Source organism: Apteryx mantelli, chromosome 4 (genome assembly GCF_036417845.1).
Source record: "Apteryx mantelli isolate bAptMan1 chromosome 4, bAptMan1.hap1, whole genome shotgun sequence".
NCBI lineage: Eukaryota > Metazoa > Chordata > Aves > Apterygiformes > Apterygidae > Apteryx > Apteryx mantelli.
Window position 1 is genome coordinate 78,254,779 of NC_089981.1, and position 23,020 is coordinate 78,277,798.

General features: G+C 37.4%; 1 protein-coding gene across 9 annotated transcripts in view; it reads right to left on the bottom strand.

The window, feature by feature from the left end:
- The window catches only part of CDC42BPB (CDC42 binding protein kinase beta), a 96,050-nt gene that overhangs the window by 2,699 nt on the left and 70,331 nt on the right, over positions 1-23,020 (bottom strand). For 2 of the 9 annotated variants that reach the window (XM_067295009.1, XM_067295016.1), the window contains exons 19-37: positions 21,525-21,673; positions 20,843-20,937; positions 20,677-20,756; positions 19,276-19,326; positions 17,968-18,057; positions 17,434-17,508; positions 16,912-17,017; positions 15,293-15,429; positions 14,608-14,747; positions 13,010-13,091; positions 9,829-10,045; positions 9,358-9,420; positions 6,070-6,666; positions 3,275-3,372; positions 3,076-3,160; positions 2,790-2,910; positions 2,574-2,691; positions 1,336-1,444; positions 1,160-1,230 (exon numbers count right to left, since the gene is read on the bottom strand). In XM_067295009.1, the coding sequence (XP_067151110.1) occupies positions 1,160-1,230; positions 1,336-1,444; positions 2,574-2,691; positions 2,790-2,910; positions 3,076-3,160; positions 3,275-3,372; positions 6,070-6,666; positions 9,358-9,420; positions 9,829-10,045; positions 13,010-13,091; positions 14,608-14,747; positions 15,293-15,429; positions 16,912-17,017; positions 17,434-17,508; positions 17,968-18,057; positions 19,276-19,326; positions 20,677-20,756; positions 20,843-20,937; positions 21,525-21,673 (2,484 nt within the window). Of the gene's footprint in view, positions 1-1,159; positions 1,231-1,335; positions 1,445-2,573; positions 2,692-2,789; positions 2,911-3,075; positions 3,161-3,274; positions 3,373-4,805; positions 4,867-6,069; positions 6,667-9,357; positions 9,421-9,828; positions 10,046-13,009; positions 13,092-14,607; positions 14,748-15,292; positions 15,430-16,911; positions 17,018-17,433; positions 17,509-17,967; positions 18,058-19,275; positions 19,327-20,676; positions 20,757-20,842; positions 20,938-21,524; positions 21,674-23,020 lie in introns of those variants that run through there. The other 7 variants (XM_067295010.1, XM_067295012.1, XM_067295011.1 and 4 more) reach the window with 7 other exon arrangements.

Genomic DNA, 23,020 nt, shown 5'->3' on the forward strand with positions numbered 1-23,020 from the left:
GGAAAAATACTATAAAACCAAAGGTGATATCAGATTCTTCTTCTAAAAGTTACAAACTATTATTTTTTAAATTTAAGAAGTCCTAAGAAATTGTAAGGTCTACCAAAAAAGAAAACACTGTAAAAACTCTCAGTATCTACCACTACTTGTGCCTACAAAGAGCAATTATAACATGGAACATAATGGAATTTGAGAAGTATGCTTGCAGTATAATGAAGTCAACTGAAACAGCCTGCCATCAGCACCTTTGAAAATTCAAAACAGTTTTAAAAATGCCTTTGTTTAGGCACTCGCGTTTTATCATGCTTCTTTTAATTGTTTGCTTAAGATGACAAAGGAAGTCAGTGGTATGGCTGTGATTAGAACTCCAGACACTTTGACTTGGGGTGCACTAAGGCATCTTGCAAAGATCCAGTTTCAGGAGAGTACCGAGTACACCATTCAAAACCTGGATCTTTACGTGTGCCTATAGTTGGGCACCAAAAAGCACTAAGAAAATGCAGAGATCTTGATCCAGGAGTTTGTCTCCCAGTGATACTTCTCAACATTTTCTTTGCTCACATAGCAAAAGCTTGCAAAGCTTGCAAGAAGCTACACCCACGACAAAACAAGAAAAACCCCAAAATCATACATCTGATCTCCTTAGACTCAGGAAAGGATGGCAGTTTTGTGCTGCCAGGAAGTTTTCAGGTCGGTGACAACTGGAATTTAGTTATACGCTTGCAAAAAGTGGTTTTACGTATTTCAGAATGTTGTTCTTCCTCAAGTTACAAGACAAGTTCCTTAGGGTAGCACAGAAAGCTATTCAGCTAGTAGTATTACTTTGCTACTCTATGCTAACAGCCCAGAGAACATCTTTAGGGGCTTCGGGGATACTTTATCAATTAATCAGATTTCCCTTGTCTACAAAGCTTAATTTGAAACACAGTACATCTTAAAATATCATCATAAAAAGATATTTTCACAGCTTTGCTTTAGTGCTGGCTTATCTAGTTTACAATCAAATGTTACATGCTGGAGAAAACATTTGCAGAAGGAAAACATCTCCATAAAGAACATGATCTTTATAAAGTATTTCCTCAGATATTTAACTTCTTGGAAAGAGAAAACCTACAGCAACAGGATATTGTCAGTCTCTACTTAATAAAAGCCACTTTACCTCTTTCTCAAACTCTTGGTCAGGATCGGACATACTTCGGGAAGGAATGGCTCCTCCCACATCACTGCCACCTGCAGAGAAAGAAGGAAGAAAAAAAAAAAAAAAGCGCAGTTTTACACATCTTGTTGAGGCTGTAAGTTACAGCTTAGAACTGACAAGCTTGCTTTCAGCCTTACTTGATGAGGGCCAGGAAATATATGTTTTGCTCCTCTGCTGCTGCTGCTGCCGTGAGAGGTTAGCTGTAGAGGGACACGGTTTTTCATCCTGGGCAGCAGGTAAAACACTCTACAGTAGAAATGAAACACCTTGTTAGCCAGCAACAAAAGCTGTCCAGTTAAGGCTTCTTTCCCATGAAAACTCTACTGTGCTTTTGAAGCTATCACAACCCAGCATTGGTAGAAAAACTCTGAACTTACTTGACTACATCCACATATTTTCAGAAACAGACACAAACCCTGAGAAAGACAGAGAAAGAACTAAGCCCCATAGCAGCCACTGTACACTCCTCCCACCTGCTGGAGACAGAAGCCACTGAAACCTGTCAACCAGCAAACCCTCTACAAGGGGGCAGCGAGGGCACCAACAGTTCTTTCCTGTTTCCTTCTGCTGAAAGGACAGATACACTATCCTTATCTGGGCTAGCTGAGAATGACAAGAAAAAACCTGGCTAGCAGCTATAAAGTAGAAGGTACAGAACATAAAAGCGTACCTTTGACCTTACTCTCATGGACTTGACACTAAAGTAGCTTACAACATGCTGTATTTGTTACATCCAAAGACAAAAATAATGCTATAAAGCATTGCAACTTACGTGCATGTTAGTACTCATCTTCCAAAGCATTAATATTTCCCCCTTACTTCTGCTCTAGAATTGGTGAGGTGCCACAGCACACCATTCCAGTTCCTAACAGTTTGTAGCTACTCCTACCCTTGCTAGGGAAGCAGAGGAGGGACAGGAAGAGGAAGAAAGCAGAGGGGAGCCTTCCCGTGAGGAATGGTCACTCTGGAGAAAGATTTCAGCAGAGACAGGGCTCATGTGATAGACGTGCTCAAAGCCTGTTGGAGGTGATATCAGAGCAGAGTGTCGAGAGGATGAGGGGGAAGGAAATTCATTCCATTATTTTAAGACAACAAACAAGAAAAAAGGAAGGAGGAAAGACTGATTATTTATAAAAGTACTAACAAGCTCCTGGCAGTGATATCTGTTTCTTTCAGTGTCCCATTCCTAAGTCAGCAAACAGTATTTCCTTGAGCAGGATTTAGAAGCATTGTGCATCAGGAAAGTTCACTTTTCTCAAAACGATTAGAAGAAGAATTTGGCACTGAGACAACTGAACCCTATATAGCTAATCTTCACAGTTTTTTAGAGCAAGAACAAATGCACATAAATCCCATCCCTTTCAAAGGTATTTACCAGTGGGAGGTCCATGAGAACCTGCATTCCATCTCCTGGTCCCATATGAGCCACGTGGTTGAAATTCGTTGGGTTCGAAATCATCTTTGACCTTAGCTCAGGGTCTCTAAGCATTTCCCTGAAAAAAAAAAGGGGGGGGGAGTGATTTTTACTATTATTATTCTCAATCCCTGCATGTCATCACGCATTAGTTGTGTAAAAAGATTAAATTCTTACCGCCTTTGTTGTAACCGCTCTTCCTCGGGAACCTTAAATACAAATCTTCGTTTGCTCCTAGTTCGAAGCATTTGCTTTTTGCTGTTGTCAGATGTTTCCGGTACACTGAGGACAGCTCCTGCTGTAATATCACAATTTTACATACATAGGTACATGCTGATCCAGAAGTATCCAATACAAGTTTCATCTCACGCATAAGTAACATTGCTTAAAATTATCACCTTGGTATCATATCACCTTGTCACCTTGGTATCATTTTCCCATTTCTGTCTTGCTCAATACTAACCTGCAAACTTGTTCTTGAAATATATTAGTCTTGGTGGCTCACAGTTAAGGAGATTTAGTGTTCCGTCCATGTTTAATGGTCTGATCTGTTTTGAAGGAGGAGGAGGCAAGGAATTAACTCAAGCCTAGCAAACATTGCAAAGAAACTTCTCATTTGGAATTAACCCAGTCAAATTCTACACTGGAAGAAAACTACTTACCCTTCGCAGGCCAATAGTCTGGACCCATTCCATAGTGTTAACATCAAATACATCAACACCATACTCGCTGTACACTGTCACATACGAAGAATTACAACCTGCATATTTTAAAAACAAACAGAAAACCATAATGATGTTTCAGAAGTTCGTAATTGACATAAATTTGAGCAAATTTTAATAGTTACTGGTTTTCCACTATGTGTAAGATACATTTAAAACACTCCCTTCCCTGTCAAACTCCCTTTCAAACAAATATTTTGATAATTAATTTGCTACAGCTACCAGCAGCACAGAAAGATTTAAACTTGATCCTTTCAGTATTTTTAACTTCAAATTATGATTTCATTAAATTGCAAAATGGCACCTGAGGTTTCCGAACTGAAACAAATTTGTTATTTGGTAGGAACTGAATGGCCTGTTTGAGGCTAGCTTTTCTAAAGATGCAGACTGCTGCACTTTGGAAGCAACAAACTACACCTGCTGTGTGCAGGGGGAAAGGAGAAGGTAACCATCTGTGAGGTGGGTCATGAAGTCATGCTGCAGAGCTATTTTAAATTTCCTTCCTCTGAGGCTAACAATTATCTAGCTTTAGATATTCACATAGAGGTTGCTACTACCAAGTTAACAGAAAAGGGTCACGACATGTAAAGCTCACAACCTGCTTTCTCTTTTAAACTTTTTTTTTCTTTCCTTAAAATAAAAAGCACCAGCAAATAACTTTATTTTAGCTCAAAAGAAAAAGACTACTACCACTTCATATCAACATGCTTTTCTTCAGGTAAAGATCGCAACCTGGTGTAAAGAGCATTTACTAGAAATTTATGGATTCAACAGAGAAAAGAAACTCAGCTGAGAGAACTGCTTCAATAAATAGAAGGAGAAAAAACACAGTAGAACGCTTAACACATCACAAATCTCCTTTGAGAACTGAAATAAGGTTTCAATGGTGTGCTTTTAAATTCCCTCAAAGACAGCCTGGGACAGCTATCATGAACGTATATCCCAGAAGTGACTTAGGGTTAGCTGTTTGTTATATGGGGTCATGGTTGGCTTGGATGTCCAGGTAAAGGGAGGCCACAGAGCATCAGACGGAGACACCAAATGCTTCTGTGTGGCCAGCTCAAAGGCAAGACCAGCACTTACCAAGTTAGAGCTGATGAGCTCGATCAAGCCAGAACTGGGTTCCAGAGAGACATGCCAGTGTCTGTACTGGGCTTGCCCACATCACAGCTTCGAGACCTGTGCTGCCTCCAAGTATTTGCACTGCACTGTACCCCAGCTAACAGCCCTACGAAGCCTGAACTGGTTCAGCACAGCTTCAACACGTTAACCATGGTGTAACTGCAGCCGAGACAGACTGCCCAAGGTAACACAGCAGACTATTAAAAGAGCTCAGGCTCTCCTTGCATGAGGCGACTGAATACCCTACAAACAAAAGTCTCCATCATACCCTAAGATCTCTCAACAACGTGGTCCTTTACTATAGCAGAAACTGCAACAGGGAGAGAACTGTGTCTACTTCGATGATCACCTGATGGGACAGTCAACAGGAAGGGAGGAAAAGCCATCTTCAATAGTGACAGACACCAGGACTGAGGAAGGAAGACAAGGCTAATGAAAAGGAAAGTAATCAAATTTCCTTTGGCAGTGGACATAGTTGCTATTACTACAAAAAAAAGCCCACGCCAATGCCACTCAAGATTGCATATGCAAGAATGGCATTAAATAGTTTACAGTAATAACAGATCATAATAACAACAACAGACAAAACAATCAACTAACATCTCTAGTTTGCTGAAATACAAAAACTGTAAAGCTGATTAAGGAACTAGAAACATTAGCTTTGGCTAATGGTGTTTTAAAGTAAATTTGTGACTACTTTTTTTCCTTGCACCTTTGCTTTAAGCTTCTGTACGGAACTAGGTAAAGTACAGCAAGCAAGCAATTTCAGCTCAAAGACAATTAAAATTAAACAAAGTATTATCGGGGCCTAGCCTGATTAAACCAATGAGCATATAGCTGCTCAGTGTACTGTTTAAACAAAGGATATTTCTTGCCTTCATTCACTCCAAACACTTCAACTGCTATTTGAGCTCCAAATAGAAAGCCAGGTTTTATCATCAACTGCCTTTGACTATTGAGCCTGAAAAGAAACCACCCCCCCCAACATGCTTCTGTCCTAACTAGCTGATAAATCTAGGTTCCTGAGAAGAGTAGAGTAGTTGAAAAATTGCCTTCACCTGCCTACATTATTTTTGGAAACTTTCTCCTTAAAAATAAAACAAAAAGGAGCAAATTGGAACCAGTTCTGCAAAAAGCATTATTTTTACCTTGTATTTTGTTATTTTTATGAACCTTTTGAGACACAGTTACATTTGATCTTCAGCTTTCTATCTTACTTTGAAGACAGGGCAGAGAAGACATCCTAAAGACAGTTATACTTTTATACTCTTCAGGAGAGCAAAAATTTTTACAGAATTTTACAGAACCAGTAGTCCTGTACTGTCCTGCATCCAGGGCTACTCTCTGTAAAAGAGATTTTTGTGTCACATTATTAATTTTTCTGTGTCCTGTAACCAGACAGAGCTTCTGTTCTTGCGACTTCCAGAATCTCTGCACAAGAGATTGCCAAGTCCAAAACCACCATCAGGAAGAACTACGTAGCCTGGTCACTCATCAAAACTTAAACTGTAGATATTGAAAGACAAACCAAAGCAAAAATAGAATACATGCCAATTATTTTTAGACAAGTAAAGCAGCAACAGGGATATGGCAACAGAAAAACATATACATACTACAGGCAACAGGAGTTGCAGGCCACATTAGTTCCTGCATGCGTGACCTTCGACCTTGTGAATCGACGTATATTCCCATATGGCTGAAGCAAAGCAGGTATTCCTCATTACTGAGCTCCACAGCACAAAGGGCATCAAAAGACTGCTGTGAGAGGAACATAAGCGAGGGGTCATTAGGATTTACCAGGTTTATAGATTGTCCATCTCCCTGGATGTTCAACAGAGAGAACCCAGACTGGTAGCCAACACAGAGCTTGTCCTTGAACACTGTCATCCACTGTACAGTCCCTGGAGCCTGAATTTCACTGAATTTTTTGTGGAAAGGTTTAGTTCTGTGAATTTCATAGCAAAAAACCTGTCGCTTGACAGCCACAAACAAACAAGTTGAAGAACTTTTCTTCAGTGTTCCAGTTGTAATCAGTTGACAGCCTTTAGTTTCTGCAAGCTTCATGTCAAAGCTTCCTTCTGATCCATCCAGAGAGGTCCAGGGGTAGAGGTGAACGTGGTGGTTCCGACCACAGATGAGGATGATAATTTTCTCTTTGGGAGCAAGCTCGATCTGGTACACCTTCTTACAGTCAGCAGCTCGGACTATCACTGCAAAGAGAACAAGAGCTACCCTAAGTTAAACAATAAAACTATCAGTCCATGAAATATTGCAGCATTATGTACTGTTGTCAGAAAATGAATCTAAACACAGATGCATCCCCGGTAAGAAAGAGTACTTATTACACACACCCTGGATGCTCCTTCATGAATTATCAGAACAAAATATGCCCGTAACACTTTCATTGATACAAAGTCTCAGCAACACTAAGCAGGAAAAGGCTGCTTAACCTTTAGGGTAAAGGAAGAAAAACAATTATAAATACAGTAAAAATATCCCTAACATATCAATACACTGCAAGATTAACTTCTGAAAATGGTCCCCCATTCAGGAAAAATATTGATATCTTTAGTAAATTATGGCAGAAGATAGAATTGGGAGAACAAAAGAGGAGAAATAGAAAGTATTTGATGCTGAGAACTGAAGACACAAAATGCTGTATTGTTAGAAACTGTCTCATCCCAATACAAAAGGCAATGCAATAAGTAGATTTTAAATACCTAAAGGGAAAGGCAAAAAAATGCTACATGTCCTGGATCAACTGTAAGTAGCAATGCGCTTAAGTTGTAGCAGTGGAGAGTTAGCACAGACACTAAGAAAAGCCTAATAGTAAAGCCTAGTTAGGTCATCTATGGAAACTGGGGAATCTTCACTGAAGATTTTTTTTTCAAGAATGGGTTAGGTGCATCTTATAGGGTTAGGTACATCTTGTTCTGCCTTTGGGTTAAGGAAGGCAGTATTTCAAGTAGTACAAACAGAAAAGACTAAACAATCCTGAAATAGGAAACAATGCGTAATATACACAAGTCAGTTATATTAAAACATCACGTTCATTTTTCTGTTGGCTGAATGCATTCAAAATATTTGTGAATCATAATCAAAACAAGAAATATTAGCTGGAAGTTATATGCATTTTTTTCAGTAATGGTTGAGTAACCTAGCCAAGGTACCAAAATCTGTAAACTTGGTTAAAAGAACTCGACTGTTTAGATCACAAAATCAAGTGTTTTTGTGGATTTTCCACCATGCTCAAACACTTATTCAAACAGATAAGTCTGAAGATATTTTCTACAAAATAACCAATGGTTGTACTTTACCACAAAGAAAAGCTTTTTCCCTAGTTCCAATTCCAGTGCACAGTTTAGTTTATTTGTCAAGAACCAGCTGATACTCTTGACCAAAGATCCTTGATATAAGCATCTAGCAGTTAATTAACACTGAAAATAACTACCACCATAAAAGAGAGACTAATATTTATAAAAATGCTATTAAAACACAGAAACTGGCCATAGAAAACTCATGAGAAGCAATTTTTAACTTAAACCTGAAGCTGACAATCTGTTTTCACTTTTACATGTGATAGTGATGCAGATAATTGTTTCTTTCTAAAATGGGCTTTCAAATTAGATGTATAATTTGACTCATGTTAAAAGCTGTACTGGAATCTCTCTGGAATTTCTTGCCTCTAAAGCTATGTTTATATCTAAGTACTTGCAGAATGGTGACCACTGGAAGTATATTTAAAGGAATGGCATTTATTACTGCTAAAAAAGAATTTCAAATATCTGATGTCTCCACGTATAAGCCAGTTTCTCCTAGAATTGGGCAATAGCTTATTTTAAGCAAGAGGAAGCAATAATATTTTGCTTTTCACCTCAAAACCACATTTCTGACTTTTTTTTTTAAACTTCATTTTTACTTAGTATGTCCAGTAAGTTTATAAAAACTGCATTCATGGCTGTATTTTACATTGAAAAGCAAGTTTTGGTATGACTGCAATCTAAATTTTAAATAACTACACATTAAATTGTATCGAAAAAGGAAATTCACATACTTCCATCAAATTAAAATTTAAGGACATATCATTTTTGAACTCTGAATGACAATGATTAAAAGTAGACATAGAGGGTTTTTTTTTCAGCAGACTGTCGCAGTAATTTATTCAAAGTTGGCAAAGGGACCCAGGCATCTATTATTTTTACAAATCTGTATCACTGACCTCAACATCCCTAAATCTCAGATGGTTGAAGACAACAGAAGAACCTAAGCTTAGAGGCTATGAATACAGGTGAAGAAAACATTAAGTATTTTGCTAGAAACAGGTCTATCAGATAGCAAAGGCTGTTAGCTCTTATGTCATGAAGAGTAGGATTTAGTGTGTCCTCTAAATTTAGAGCAGCTCAGGAGTTACAAGAAAGCATGGATTTCATAAGGTATCTTTGGCTGCTTATGAAAGCAAAAAGAAAGGCAAAACTAGTATTTCCTAATGGTAACTTCAAAAAGGATATCAGAAAAACAGACTAATTTCTAATCTGCATCACTTCTTAACACTGTTCCTTTTACTAAGTGCCTGACTATTCACTGAGCACCAACTGCTGCAGTGTGTGCTCTGAGTACTGAAGCATTTCACTATCTGCTGTGGAAACACAGTTAAGGTGAGAACATGTCAGAATATGCCCTGTAAGCTGACCCTTTAATTTCAGCCAGTCAACTGAATATAATGATAATGACCAAATTAGTGTTTATATCTCACATTCACTTTTCCCTCTCATCAATTAACTGAGTGCTTAGTACTCACTATACATGAAGGGCTGTTGTGTCACCTATATTCAAACAGCACTAAAAGTTACAGTGCTCATTATTCAGTATGTAATTACTGCATACATTATGGCCTAACTTACCATCACGGGTCACCTCTATCACATACAGTCCTTCTTCTGAACCAATTGCTATTCTATCTCGATCTAAACAAGGAAGGGGAAAAAACTATTAATTCAGTTGTGTTTAATGTTATCTTTAAAACAGACCATTTCCTTTGAACAGGTAGAAAATTTCTGGACAAAAAGTAACTGAACAGTCTTCAACAGAAAATTAGTGTTGCTTAAGTTTATGCAGTCTACCTTTCAAGAGCGTGTTATATAAAATATATACTGTTTTGCTAAAACAATTTGTTAATTAACTAAACAGTACTATTTACTACAAGTGGTTGAAGAAACTTGAGTATTAATGCAAGCATTTCCCCCATTATTAAATTCATATGAATGTATTAAACCCCAAGAAATTTATTTCAAGGCATCAGTGCTTTAATTACAGATGCCTACTAAAAGCTCTAGCAATTCACACATACTTCATAAAAGTTAAAACAGACATACCTACAATAGCAGCAGCTAAACTTGCTTTAATAAGAGGCAGCGTACTGTCATAGGCTTCTTGTGGAATATGCACAACCTGGTTTTTCAGCCTGTTTTTGTGCAGGATAGATTGCAGCCCTTCTAGAATTCCAACCCACTTTCTCTTCTCATTCTCATTTTCCGTCAGGATCAGGAGAGAACAAGACTTTGAAGGTAAACCTAAGAGAGAAGCTGTCACCTTTTAACAGATAGAGAAAGCAAAATTAGCGTCTAGCAATAAAAGTCTATTGTCATCTATATGATATACTTTACAGAGCTGTTGAAAGTAAAATGCACTTTTTTGTAACAATGTTATAATGCACATAAATGGTATGAAACACAGCACACACCTAATATGGCCACAGTACTTGGAAAAAATGCACAAGCTTCAGTGTTTTTGTTTAAAAATATTCAGTCTTGCTTAATCGTTCTGAATCCTAAAATACAGGCAAGGAATGCTACATTCCTTTCCTACAATTACCATTTTAATACATGCCAGTAAAAGGCTATTTCCTGCTCTGAACTGGAATTTTAGCAGTATGCAATAACTCGTCCTGAACCCTCTCCCCTGTACCCTCTCCCCTGTATTTTTTTTAGTAACTTACTGAAAATGAAATACATGCTTTCTGAGTTAGATGCATTTAATGCAACCATACTGCTATGAACTGTTCTAGATTTTGATTTTGCTGCTTAGTTCTCAAAATATAGGTCCAGAGAGAAGAACAATTCATATTTCATATTCGTATTTCATTAAAAGCTTGGGAGGAAAACAATCTTTTGAGAGTGAAATATTGCATTCTTCCCCTTTCCTAAGTTAAAACAAAACCACAGTGGCTTCATCTAATTTTCAGGGAAATATCCAATAGATTTCTAAGTAGGATGCATTCAGAATAGGAAAACTATCCAGGAACCATCTGTTGGTTGCAGTGCATGCTTATTAATTCTTAATAGTAGTTTGTGTCCTGTATGAAGAGATCACAGAAGCTGTTTTCAGTCACAGACAGGGCATCAACCAGTATCAGGCCTCACAACAGATTTTTAAAATAACAGTAGTTAAACAGAAAAAAAGCAGCAGAGCAAAACTGAAGGCTGTAACCATTCACACATGGAATAAAACACCTTCAGCCTATATGCATGCATAAGAAAAATCACCATAAATGTGGATGACATGGTTAGGGAACATACACTTCCTGAAAGAGCAAATTAAGCAAGACCATTCACCTTAAAGAAAGTCTGCAAATAACTTTGGGATAATGAGATGTGAAAGACAAATCCAGAAGTAAGACAAAGGAAGTGCAGTAGGAAAAGAACTGACTGGCTTGCACTTGCTCATAGCTTGTATTACTCTGCATCAAACTTTGTACATGTGCTGAACTGTAACTAAATATCAACATTTTAAAGATGGCTGTAGGCATAATGGACAGTATTTCTACATTTGGGAGGAAAAGAAAAAAGACTTCAGCTACAGCTTTCTCTTTTAAGCACTGCCATGTAATACTCCCCAATCTTTTCAGGGTGGCATCTTTTATGCAGTCAAATCTGAAAATGGGAGAAGGTGGTCATAATATAACTAGCATTATTCATCATGCAAGAATCTAGTATTTGCTATGAAATTCAAATCTTTTTAACTCAAACTGCTAACTTATGGAAGGACCTCAACTAGAGACACCATCTATTACATAAGTTAAAAATTTATCTATGGAGGCACTTAGACTGCACAGTGTCTGGATGTTAGGATAGCCTAACATCTAGCTTTAACAGTTGGTTACCAAGGAGAGATGTTGGCGTTTGAGATACGTTCTTTCTTTTCTTGATTTCATGGAGGGTCAGAGGTGGCAATATCTTAGTGTTTGGCAACATTCTGGTGTTGGTTTTTGATAGCAGAAAATCCAAAACAATGAAGATCTGTCTTTGGTGGGCCAAAGGACCATGTCTTTTATACAGATGATATAAACTATTTTTAACTGTTGCATATATGTTATTCTACGGCACTATGTCAGTGAGACACAAACTTAGGAGACATGATGTTCAGAGTGAATTAAATTTAATTAAGAAAACAGATTCTCTTGCATCAGATGTCACTGGTTTCCAGTTGCAGGAATTCCTTCTTTAGAAGAGGACATAAAACTGAGAAAAGAGATACACTATTAGCAGTATCTTCTCTGGTCCCTGTCAACAGGGCATCTAAACAGATATTCTCACACAGCAGGTCTTTAGTTAACTCATCAAATATCCTTAGTGTGGGATAATCTGGTCAAACTGTGGAGACATTTTATCATGTCCATTCACACAAGTACTTTTATACGAGGACTGTTTGACAAAAGTTTTTTTCTTAGTCAGATGCCCTTTCAGTTAAAAAAGGCAGGCAGAAATTAGAGTACCAAATCAGGCAGGCTATACTGTTTGCATGCCCTGATCTTAAACAAACAAATCAACCACCATTCCGCATAGCTCATCTTCTGTCCTCAGAAGTCCTTTCCCAACGGTATTCAGTATTCGCTAATTTGAGAAGAGGGTAGGCAGATGTGAATAAAAATTACATTTAGAAACCATTAAGAGGAAAAACAAAGTAGGAGCAGTAGTAAACTGAAGGATGAAACTCCACTGCAGAAAATATTCCCACAAAATAGCTAGCAAAGCCACAGAAGCATCAAGTAGCCAAGACACTTAGTAAAACCCTAAAGGACCAAATGACTGATAGATCAGAGGTGCAGCTGAAAACAGTGAGAGTTTCTGTATTCAAATGCAAGGGACTATAGTTATTGGTTATTAATATATTTTTCTACTCTGTTACAGCATCAGTCCCCAAAGCTAAGTCTTCTAAAACTAAAACAAAACCCAGGAACCAGTAATTCTAGTGGAAGAGGGGACAAGAATATACTAATGAAACTGAATTTTAATGAAATGGAAAAAAAAAAAGAAGCCAAATGTTATATACAAAAAAGCAGAAAAAGAAGGTGAACTTTGTTCTTTACAATTCTGAGTATTGTATCATTTTTCTACACATTTCAGCACCTCTTATAAATCCTAATACTTCTGCAATGAGAAAAAATGAATTTTGCTTAATGTAATAAACATTAAACATGGACAACATACTTCACAATGAAAACAGAACACTGATATTTAACTTGTATTTTCTTTAAGAATGAATTGATAGCCATACCCTGAATATACAAGGGATATCTTTACGAGTTGCATGTATTACATCTGATGCCAGGACAGAGCTCACACAAAAATCTTCATCTCTAGTAAGAAAGAGAACAACAGAATCACATACATGTGCGCACAAAAAAAAATAAACAAAAATCTAACTGATATTGCAACTGTTTCAACAGGCTGCAATCTTGTAACACTCTACAGAGGTCACAACTGGGATCACTGCTTTGTTATGCTAGGAACTGCTCTTGACCCAAAGAGCTCAACCTTTAGTTATGATTCTACAGCATTCAGTACATGTAACTTAGTCCACCTGAAGTCAAGTGGGCTGCCTTTTTGGTTTACTGACCACACCTATTCTACAATTAGCAGCAAGAAAATTGCTCTTCCAGCTCAGCAGACACATTAGAAATGAATAATTCATACCTCAATGTGTAGCAAGAGAGGGGCCTTTGGAAAAAAAGAAAAATCACTTAAAAAGCTCGTGGCAACATAATTATACTTTGTGGGATTCAAATAAGGGTTTTCAAAACGGCTAGATTTTATTCTCTATTACAGTAAAATAAATAGACACCAGAACAACTTTTGCATTTCACGGTGCTCCACCCCAGAGGGCTTGTCTACACAAGCCTTTTTAACTGCATTTGACCAAGCTGATCACCATAATTGCCAATTTTAGTGCAAAGATGACACTAATGCCTGAAACTTGCCCACACTAGAATTCATAGTTGTTGTGGTTAATGTTTATTAAAACATCTAAGAATCCTCAGAAGACAGACTTAAGGAGGCAGCTACAATCAGCAGATAAAGCATGGGACAGTTAATATAATATCTGGCTGAGTTGCTTCAAGCAATGTACTGATATGAACACTGTTATTTGCAATACATCCACATTTCTGTTTCTGCTGCGGGCATGTCAAAGAGAACCATCAGTGTCAGCTCTCAGAGAATAACTGTGAAAAGAGCAGCAGTACTGGTGCAACCCCATGGCAATAGTGTTCAGAAGAAGTATAAATCAAGGTGCTTGTAGATGAAAACTTTATATTGAACAGAGACAGAAGATGTTGTAACATTATAGGGTATTACACTTTCCTGACATTTCAGTAAGTTGGAATTAAAAATTCTTGGTTATTCTGATGAATATAAGTATCAGATCTTTTGTAGACAGTGTTCAGTGCTAAAATGGTTCATTATGAAAAAATAACTTCTATGAGGAAGGAGGGTCAGAGTCACACTGCAAATTAGTTGGTGCTTTTCTGAAGATGACTTCATTTCTTTTAACATTCTTGAAATTACTGGCTATGGGGTGATGTGCAACTCACTGTTTTGCTTAGAGCGCAGGGGAAGGACCAGTCTTCCAAAGTTTATCTGTTTTCCATGTGGGCATATGGAATTCTAGGAAGGAGCATGCTAATACTATAATCACTTAAGTGACTTATTTTTGTGCCAATTCTTTCAGCCTCAACTTAGTTGAAGTGTACATTCAGAACACACAGGTCTTCTCAGACCAGAGCTTTTATGATCCAAAAGTTTCTCGTGTTAGCATAAAAAAAAATTCTTATTAAGGAAAAAGTACAGAGGATTTCTACTCATAACAATACAAACCTGAGATCCAAGACTTGACTTGCAACAACTCCAGGCTGGGTGGATTTTCCCTCAGGCACATCATATAAGAAGAGTTTACAGTCACAAACAACTGCATAAGCTCTCTGCCACCCTTTCTTAACTCCTGTAGGCTTTGGAACCTGCGTGTAAATAACTGATTGCTTATTATGTGTAAACACATATAGCAGACACAGAAAGAAGGGACATTTAGAAAAGCTCATATTTAGATTAATGGAATTAGAATACATTTTACTTTTCCTTCAAAACTGAGTGGAAAAAAGTTCATCTATTCTCCGTTTCAGTTTAATAAATAAAGTCATATTCTGATAAACAATATGGTCTGTATAGTCCACAAATGCTAAAATAGTAGGACAGTTTACCTTTTCTATTATGTTTACATCAACTATGACAGAAATTCTTCCTTAAAGCAAGTTTTCTTCTGGTGCTTCTGGTAGCTAAAATGTCCACTCTTTAGCTCTTCTAGTAAAACCCACTCTTTCTTGTATATCTAAAGTGCTTGCATATCTAAAGTGATAAGTGCTAAATACATTACATAGATTGCACAAAAAGCCTTAAGGCTTTAGTACAGTTTAGGAGATGTTTAAACATACTGAGAGTTTCCAAACTGCATAACTGTAAGCGAGGTTTAGCACTGTTCTCTTGTCCAAGAACAAAAGACTGTTACCTTGACATAACCTTTATAGGCAGTTCCTATTCCTCTTTGCACATCTACTCCAAGAGGCCTTTTGGCTTGCTCAGGGGGTATAGGACAGACTTGAGGAGCACTATCCTTGCAGGAAACATGGCATGCAAATGAACACACTAAATACAAAAGAGAAAATCCACTGTGAAATGCATATATGAGGCAATCATAACAGGAAATGAATGTAGTCTACTCTCACAAGCAGCAAATTGATTAATTATGCTGAAATTGCTGGTCAAATTTTGTAATGGCCCACTATGCTAAAGGAATGTACACACCTAGATATTGTATGGGTACCGCCAGGACAGGCGGTAGCCCAGACCAGTCTGCCTGGCTTGTTCTTGCAGCCACAGTCTGCTCCCAGCAGAAGAACTGGGGGTTACACACAAAACACTGTAGGTGCTCCCCACAACCACAAAATAATTCACCTCTTTTAGGAGGCGTCATAATTATTGGGACTGTGCAAATCAAGGCACACAGGTGTCAGAACAGGGAAGAGCCACAGGATATAGCCAGTTCCACAGGCCTCCAGAAGTGCAGGCTTGGCACCACTATATTTTATTGTGGTCACCAGTACTAAGAGCAGGAATTAGGGAAAACAAGTGATTGGGGGTGGAACATGGTGAAAATTTTGCTCTACTGGAGTTATGTCAATGTGATTCTAATTGGTTCTGTAGCTATCAAAATCTGGAGTAGAAAGACAAATGGGAAAATTCATGATCCAGTACTTAATCAAAAAACGTAAGTAAAGACAACTCAAGTTCAGATGCACTAAGGAAAAAACACTATTCCAAACTGCAGGAAAAGATGCAAAACAAAGTTCAGAACTGTCAGCAACATGAGACAAAAAGGAGCCCCAGGGCAAGTGCTGGCAGAGCAGTAGGTGCTCCAGGGGAAGAAGAATTGACTATAGCCCTGCCAGGAACACAGCCCTGAAGGGCAGATGAGGCAATCTGGACAGGATACTGAAGGTGTCAGTGAAGACAGTGCTACTAGCAAGGAGTAAGCTAGGCACAGAGATACAAGATTACTTATACTGTAGCATTTTGAATAGATTTGTGAAATACTTCTGACTTCATGTGTCTAATCAAGGCACAGGTAAGTATTTTTATGGCAAAATATCCCCAAATACTCATACTTGCAGTTCAATAGTGACACGTGCATCACAGAAAGCCTTCTAAATAAAACTAACAGACAGCAAGGCAGGCTAAAAGCCAAAAAACTCAGCAAAGGCTCTCCCCAGCACAAAGATTTCATGATCAGGATAGCAAAAAATAGACCGCTTCAGATTAATATGTTACCATAGCATTCCCACAGTCTCTTGTGCACCATTATACATTTAGAAACCCTCCCCTCCCCAGCTCACACTATTATCACACTAATGGTAGCAGAATTAGTAGTATGAAAGGACCATGAGAGCTTAAATTCATTCGTTCACTTTAAAGGTCTGATGATGCAAAAGAAAGGAGAACCATTCAGTGGCAGCCGCCTCTCTATCTTCCTGACCAAAGAAGTCATTGCCTTAAAGTAATTAATGTTTTGGGGAGTTTTTTTAGGGGGAGATTGCAGATTGCTGAAAACAAAAAGGTTAACTGACTCACCGTCACAGGCATAACCTTGTCGAACTAATCCCACCATAAGAGAGGTGCAATGACTACACTGAGTGGGGCTTGTAAATGACTTGATATTGAGCTGGTGAGCTTTAGGCTGAAAGACACATTCAGGATAAAAACAAAACAAAAATTTTTCAGTTTCTGTTTATGTGATGGAAGCACCTCCCCCCCAATGCTCCTCTAATATATTAGAGTGTACATTATGAAATCTGGGCTTCTTTTAATTAATTGCAGCTTGTAGAAGGTGCTGCAAGACAAAAGTAACATCTTTTATTTCCATTTGCAGAAGACACTCAAACCCAAACATACAACCAAATACTTTTTCTGACGTTCCTTCTGACAAATCAACACCCATCAAAACTTGCGTTTGGAAACATCTGATTAAAAACACAGACCTAACAAACAAGCAACACATGACAAACCCAAACAGGACAAGAACAAACATGGATGGCTAATCTATAAATGATCTTTCCTTAGTTCTTCAAAATAAGGTTAGCACAGTCCCCCTACCTTTGGTACAGCTAGAGAAATGGACTGAATGGTGGGGGAAGGAGCAGCAGGCATCCTCTGAAGCCGAATTGGTTCCTGAATCACAAAAAACTGTAATTGAGCAAAATGAGGCTTCAAGAATTTGTTTTAAAATTGGGGTGGCAAAGTTTATTGGTTCCCAACTCCCCCCCTTTTTTTTTTTTTTTGAAAATCATCAAAAATTTAATTGTCGTAAACATTGCCATTCTGATTTAATCTAATTTTTAAAAACAGATTGTATTTTAAAGCACTCACAGGAAAGCCTGCACACTAACAAACAAGCAGCAATACAGAAAACATAGGAAAATGAGAAACATCAACATACACAGAGCCAGGGAAAAGGTTTCGTTTGCAACTGTCCTCAAAGCAGGTGCCATTAACACTGACACATTACAAATAAGCAACAGTCAATCCTGCCTCTTCATAATGAATGCTGCAATATATATTTAGAATGATCCAGATATACAGAGACTTTCTAGTTAATTACTCTTCAGGATAAAATAACAGCTGCCTTACTTCTTGTTGTTGCTCTGCAGTTATAACTGAAGTAGATGGTGAAACTTCTGATTTGGGACCCTGTGTTTCCTGCTCACTAATAGAACTGGTCTGAAAAAGTGACAGCAAACAAATTAGATTAGATACCACAGATCTGATGAAGTGTTCTCATGCCAACAAAATAGAAGAAATTTCAAGGTAGCTACAATTATTAACTCACAGGTAAAAAAAAATAAAAAAAACAATGATGATTTCTGTATGTAGTACACATACATCTAAAATCTTAACTCTCTAAAAAACCTCAACTCTCAAAAAAAAAAAAACAAAAAAAAAAACCTTTCCTCAAAACAAATCCTGCTGCCTGATGGAAAAACTCTGAAGTATTGGAATATAAAACCTAGTAGGAGGCAGCATATATGCCATAACAGCCTTCTTTTCCCAGAAAGACTGTATCTAATCTCTTGCATGCAGGTATGGAATGATGTCTGAGAAGCTTGGCAATAATCCAGAAAACAGCTTATTTCTCATGGTAATTTACTACACTAGGATTTTTCTAGAACACAGCAGCCACCTATTCAGCCACAAGAAAAAATCTCAAAGTGATACTATGCAGTCTTTTTATAATTAGAAGTTGTTTAAAAATTGTTGACAATTCTATTACTATCTTTATCATTAAAATAATCATGTCTATTTAATCATATCGTCTTCTATTCAACAGAAGAATTTAAGACCAACATCCATGACAAGCCTTCTATTTATTTCACACTTACATTAGCACCTACTAATTGTCAGCACAAGGGGGAAGTATGCTACAATTCCAGGGCTAAAGAAGCTGGGTGTGGAACCAGGATACTCTATTACCGTACTCTGAGGACATCATGAAAATCATGATTAACAAACATCAGATTAGGCTTCACATAAATGATGTAATTAGCTCTAAAGGCTTCGAGTAATGAATCATTCACTTCCCAGCCTGTTTAGACAGGAAAATGGCTCAGTTAGCTCACTAAATATATACAGATTTTTGTTATTTTTGTTATAAGTTGATTGATAGAGTTGGGCCACTGAAAAAATCAAATTATACCATCATGTAATATGAACCATTTAAAAATGATAAACATAATTCAGCTTTAGCCATAATACAGAGTCAAAATATAAAATAATAAGCCTGTAAAGAGGTATTAAAAAAGTAAAACTAAACTAGCTCTATTTAGTGGGTTAAGTTATAGAAAAGTTAAGGGAGCAAAATGTCTACTAGTTTTAGAAGGCCATTTTTACTATGACAGGTCACAACAAAAAAAGTAGACAAAACTACCAGCAAGAACTTACTTCTTCCCAAAAGGCTAGCAGAGAAGATGTAGACGAAGAGGAAACAGAATCCTTTGTTGTAATGGATATGAGGGATAAAAATGATCACTTATCACCCACAGGAAAACTTCAGATGGAATATTAGTAAGCTAGCTAAATAAAACGTTTATATGGCCAAATGATATTTACACAGACTAAATTAACCCAAAGCAGATGACAGGGACTATCTTTGTAAGTATATGTAAAACAAATTGTTAATGGAAGTCATTAAGTCCAGTATCAGGAATTTTAATGTAATTCATCAGAAAACACCACCTACATTCCCATAGTGACAATATGTATCTATTGCCCGATCTGCAGAATGGAATCCTGACTGGTTATGGACTTGATAGTATAACACGTTACTGTTTTCATGTTTCTCTCTCTTCCTCCCACCCTGACAGCGCACATCGTGCAGCTTCAGCAGGAAAGTCAGTATGGGCATTTTGTGACTGGAAGCAGCACATACACAAGGTATGCCTATGAAAATATCATAGCATGCCCATATGCTTTTTCTTTTTGACAACAGCAACAACTTGAAAAAAATACAGGAAGTACACTTTCCAGATATAAAATCTAACCAGACCAATGAGATATTAATCTGAGCCAGTTTAATTTAGTTCCATAAATATAACAGACTATTCCTTCCATTTTCAGTTCTTGGCTTTATCCTAAACTGTTCTATGTGTTCTGCAAAAAAACATCCCAGAAACTCCTTAAAGAACAAGACTTCATGAAGTAAGGAAATGTAATTCAATGTTGCATTTAACAGCTGCTTCCTCAGGGGATGTACGAACTTTTCTACATGAAACGCCCACTTGGAGCCATGATTCGTATGATTAGTTTTCTAAGGATCAGCGGGTGTGTCATGATAAACTTATTACACCAACATCTGTAGGTCCTCTGATTCTCTTTCCAGTTCCTTCTACTTTAACCACACCATTAAGATCTAGAGCCAACACTTTTACATATCTGTTTAAACATTCTTTGAACTGTATGAATACTTTTTCTTATATTAACTGGCATGTTCCAACTGCAAAGCATTTAATCCATTACTTGTAATAGGGTGTGATATCCTTTCCAAAAAACCTGAATATATATTATTCAGCCAAGGATTTGAGATCAACTTAAACAAACAAACTAGAACAAGAAATAATTAAAGTGAGCTTTTGGGAATATTTCCCAAAGGTGCAAGCTTCTCTACAAAATGCTAAGCAATCTGACATCTACTGGACATTCAATTCAATGCACTGTCATCCTAATTTGACTTCCATATTTTACATATGCCGGATCCAAATTTACCATATAGGGGCTGTTACTTTTAAGTAATAAAAATATAGTTCAACTGTCACATTTTTGTAGTTATTTTATGTAACAACTCACTCTGAAAGTCAGTTCACGTGCAAGAGGAGAGGTGTTGAAATATTCAAAAATGGAATCTTGAAAGTCTGGAAGTTTGAGACCTAAAAACCAAAATAGACTCGCTTAGCTAAAAGGCAACATCACAGCTACTACTAGAATTCTGTTAAAACACAGTAATCTTAATTACCTGTATCAGTTCTGTATTTTTCCTCCAGCTTTTTCTTCAAACCTTCCATTTCTTCCAACAGCTCCCTGTTTTTTGCTTCTGATTCCTTTAATTTACTAAAGCAACAAAATGTGATCAAAATGGGATCTGAAATATCTCAAAGTACATGGTGTTCCTTTGTGATCCAATGTCTCAGAGTTCTGGATAATGCTTCCCCCTCCCTGCCCAGGATTTTTTTTTTAGTTTGATTAATTTCATTTTTTCCATGAACTGGCATCTCACGACTTGGCTGGATAGTGAAAACTGCACTTAAGACTCCTGCTATCATTGCAGATATTTGCCAAAAAAATTATTCTAATTGTACCTTGGTCTTTTCTTCCCAAAACATGTCCACTCTCCAGTTAGTGTAAGAAAAGGTACTGAATTTGCTCTGAATGAGCTCTTAAGCTATTTTTTCCCCAGGTGTATAAAATCCATATGTTATTACCAAGCCATTCACAGAAGTGTAATGTTTACTTCAAGAAGTTTCTAGAGTTCTCACTTGAATTTAAGAAAGAAACGTGCAGTCTGTTGAATGGGATCTTTCTGGCAAAGTCCAATAATATCCCTGGCACAAGGGGCAATTTTAAAGAAGTTGTTACTGTTCTAACACGCAGATTAAAGCCGCACATTAAAACCTTAACAGAACCAAAGCCCTTATTACCTTTCAAAAGATATGTTTGCATCTTTAACTTTTCGAAGCTCTTCTTGAACTAGTTGTTTGGCACGAATTTCTGCATCAAGGGCGGATTGTAATTCCAGCCTAGCTGACATATCCAACTTCTGACTGCGTCGTACTTTCCAAAGTGGATCCTGTTGCAGTAAGTTACTGAACATTAGTATCAACTATCTAAAGATATTTCTAATGTTGTTCAAGGACATAAAATAGCTTTCACACTGTTTAAGAGAATGCTCTTTTAATTAATTATGGACACTAATCCTGCTACATGGAAATCAATTGATAGGCAGACTTCATTTCACATAAGTGATAGAATGAGTAATTTTTATAATGGTTAAACCACTAGCACAATATGCTTGAAACCAAAAGGCTTTAACACTGAGCATGAAAGTCAAACTGAGAGAACCCAGTGAAAATGGCTAGTTTCATTCATGTAAGCATTTAATATAAAACATGTTAACACTGACAGTGGCAAAAACATGAAGAAAAAAAAATAGTCTGGGTTTTGAGATATCCGCGATACCTAGAGTGTTTACCTAAGCAATTCTTACTCTTGCTATGTAGCATACACTATACTTTGGCATACACTATGAAACTCACCCCCCTCCTTCAGGCTAAATTTTCAAGCTTTTCCAAGCATTTTTCTGTGTGGGCTACATCCACACTGTGGGCTATTCCTTAACAGATCTCCCTCTAGTCAGGCATGAACCTGCAAATTGCATTCTCATGAAAATGACAGCCATTTCTTATATTGAGAAATAATTACCTTACATCAGGTTCTGCTGAAGTTACAAAACTAGCTGCATTACAAAGAACAGACAGCATTCCTTATTCTGGCAATAGCTAAGAAGAAAATGCCAACTGCATTTGATCTGATCCTTCTTCCTATTATACCTCCTGACATGTTAGACCATCCCTTTATGATGAAGCCAAAAGGTAACTCATAGGAAATCATAATTTTCTCTTGTTTTCTACTATTCATAGATTTGGAAAGGATGAGCAACTTTTTATCCATACAAACCAACAGCAGATTGACTGTCTGTGTGACAGTTCAACTGTGCTGACCGGCATTGCTAAGGACACAGGCTTCCGTATTTGGCCGCAAATACTTCCTTAAGCAAGTATTTAGTACCTGCCATGACAAAACAGCATTTTTGCCTTTGGAACTATGCATTATGGTGAGGGCTTCACCTCTCTTCTATTTGACAGAATGTTTGGGCAATAGTGTTACTGCCTACATAGGAAAAACTATGGCACTGGGTCTCATTGTTCTGCAGGTACATAAAAACACAACACCATCTCTGTGTGTTACTAGTTCCTAACAGTAGCAACCAGCCAATGTTTGACCACAAACGAAAACTTCGTTATCCCACTGTAACAGCATTTAAAATTATTCACTTGCATCTAGCCTCGTGAGGTGAGATGCATTTCCATTCTCCCCTTTAAGGGTTTAATTTATTGTTTTTTCTCCTCCACACTGT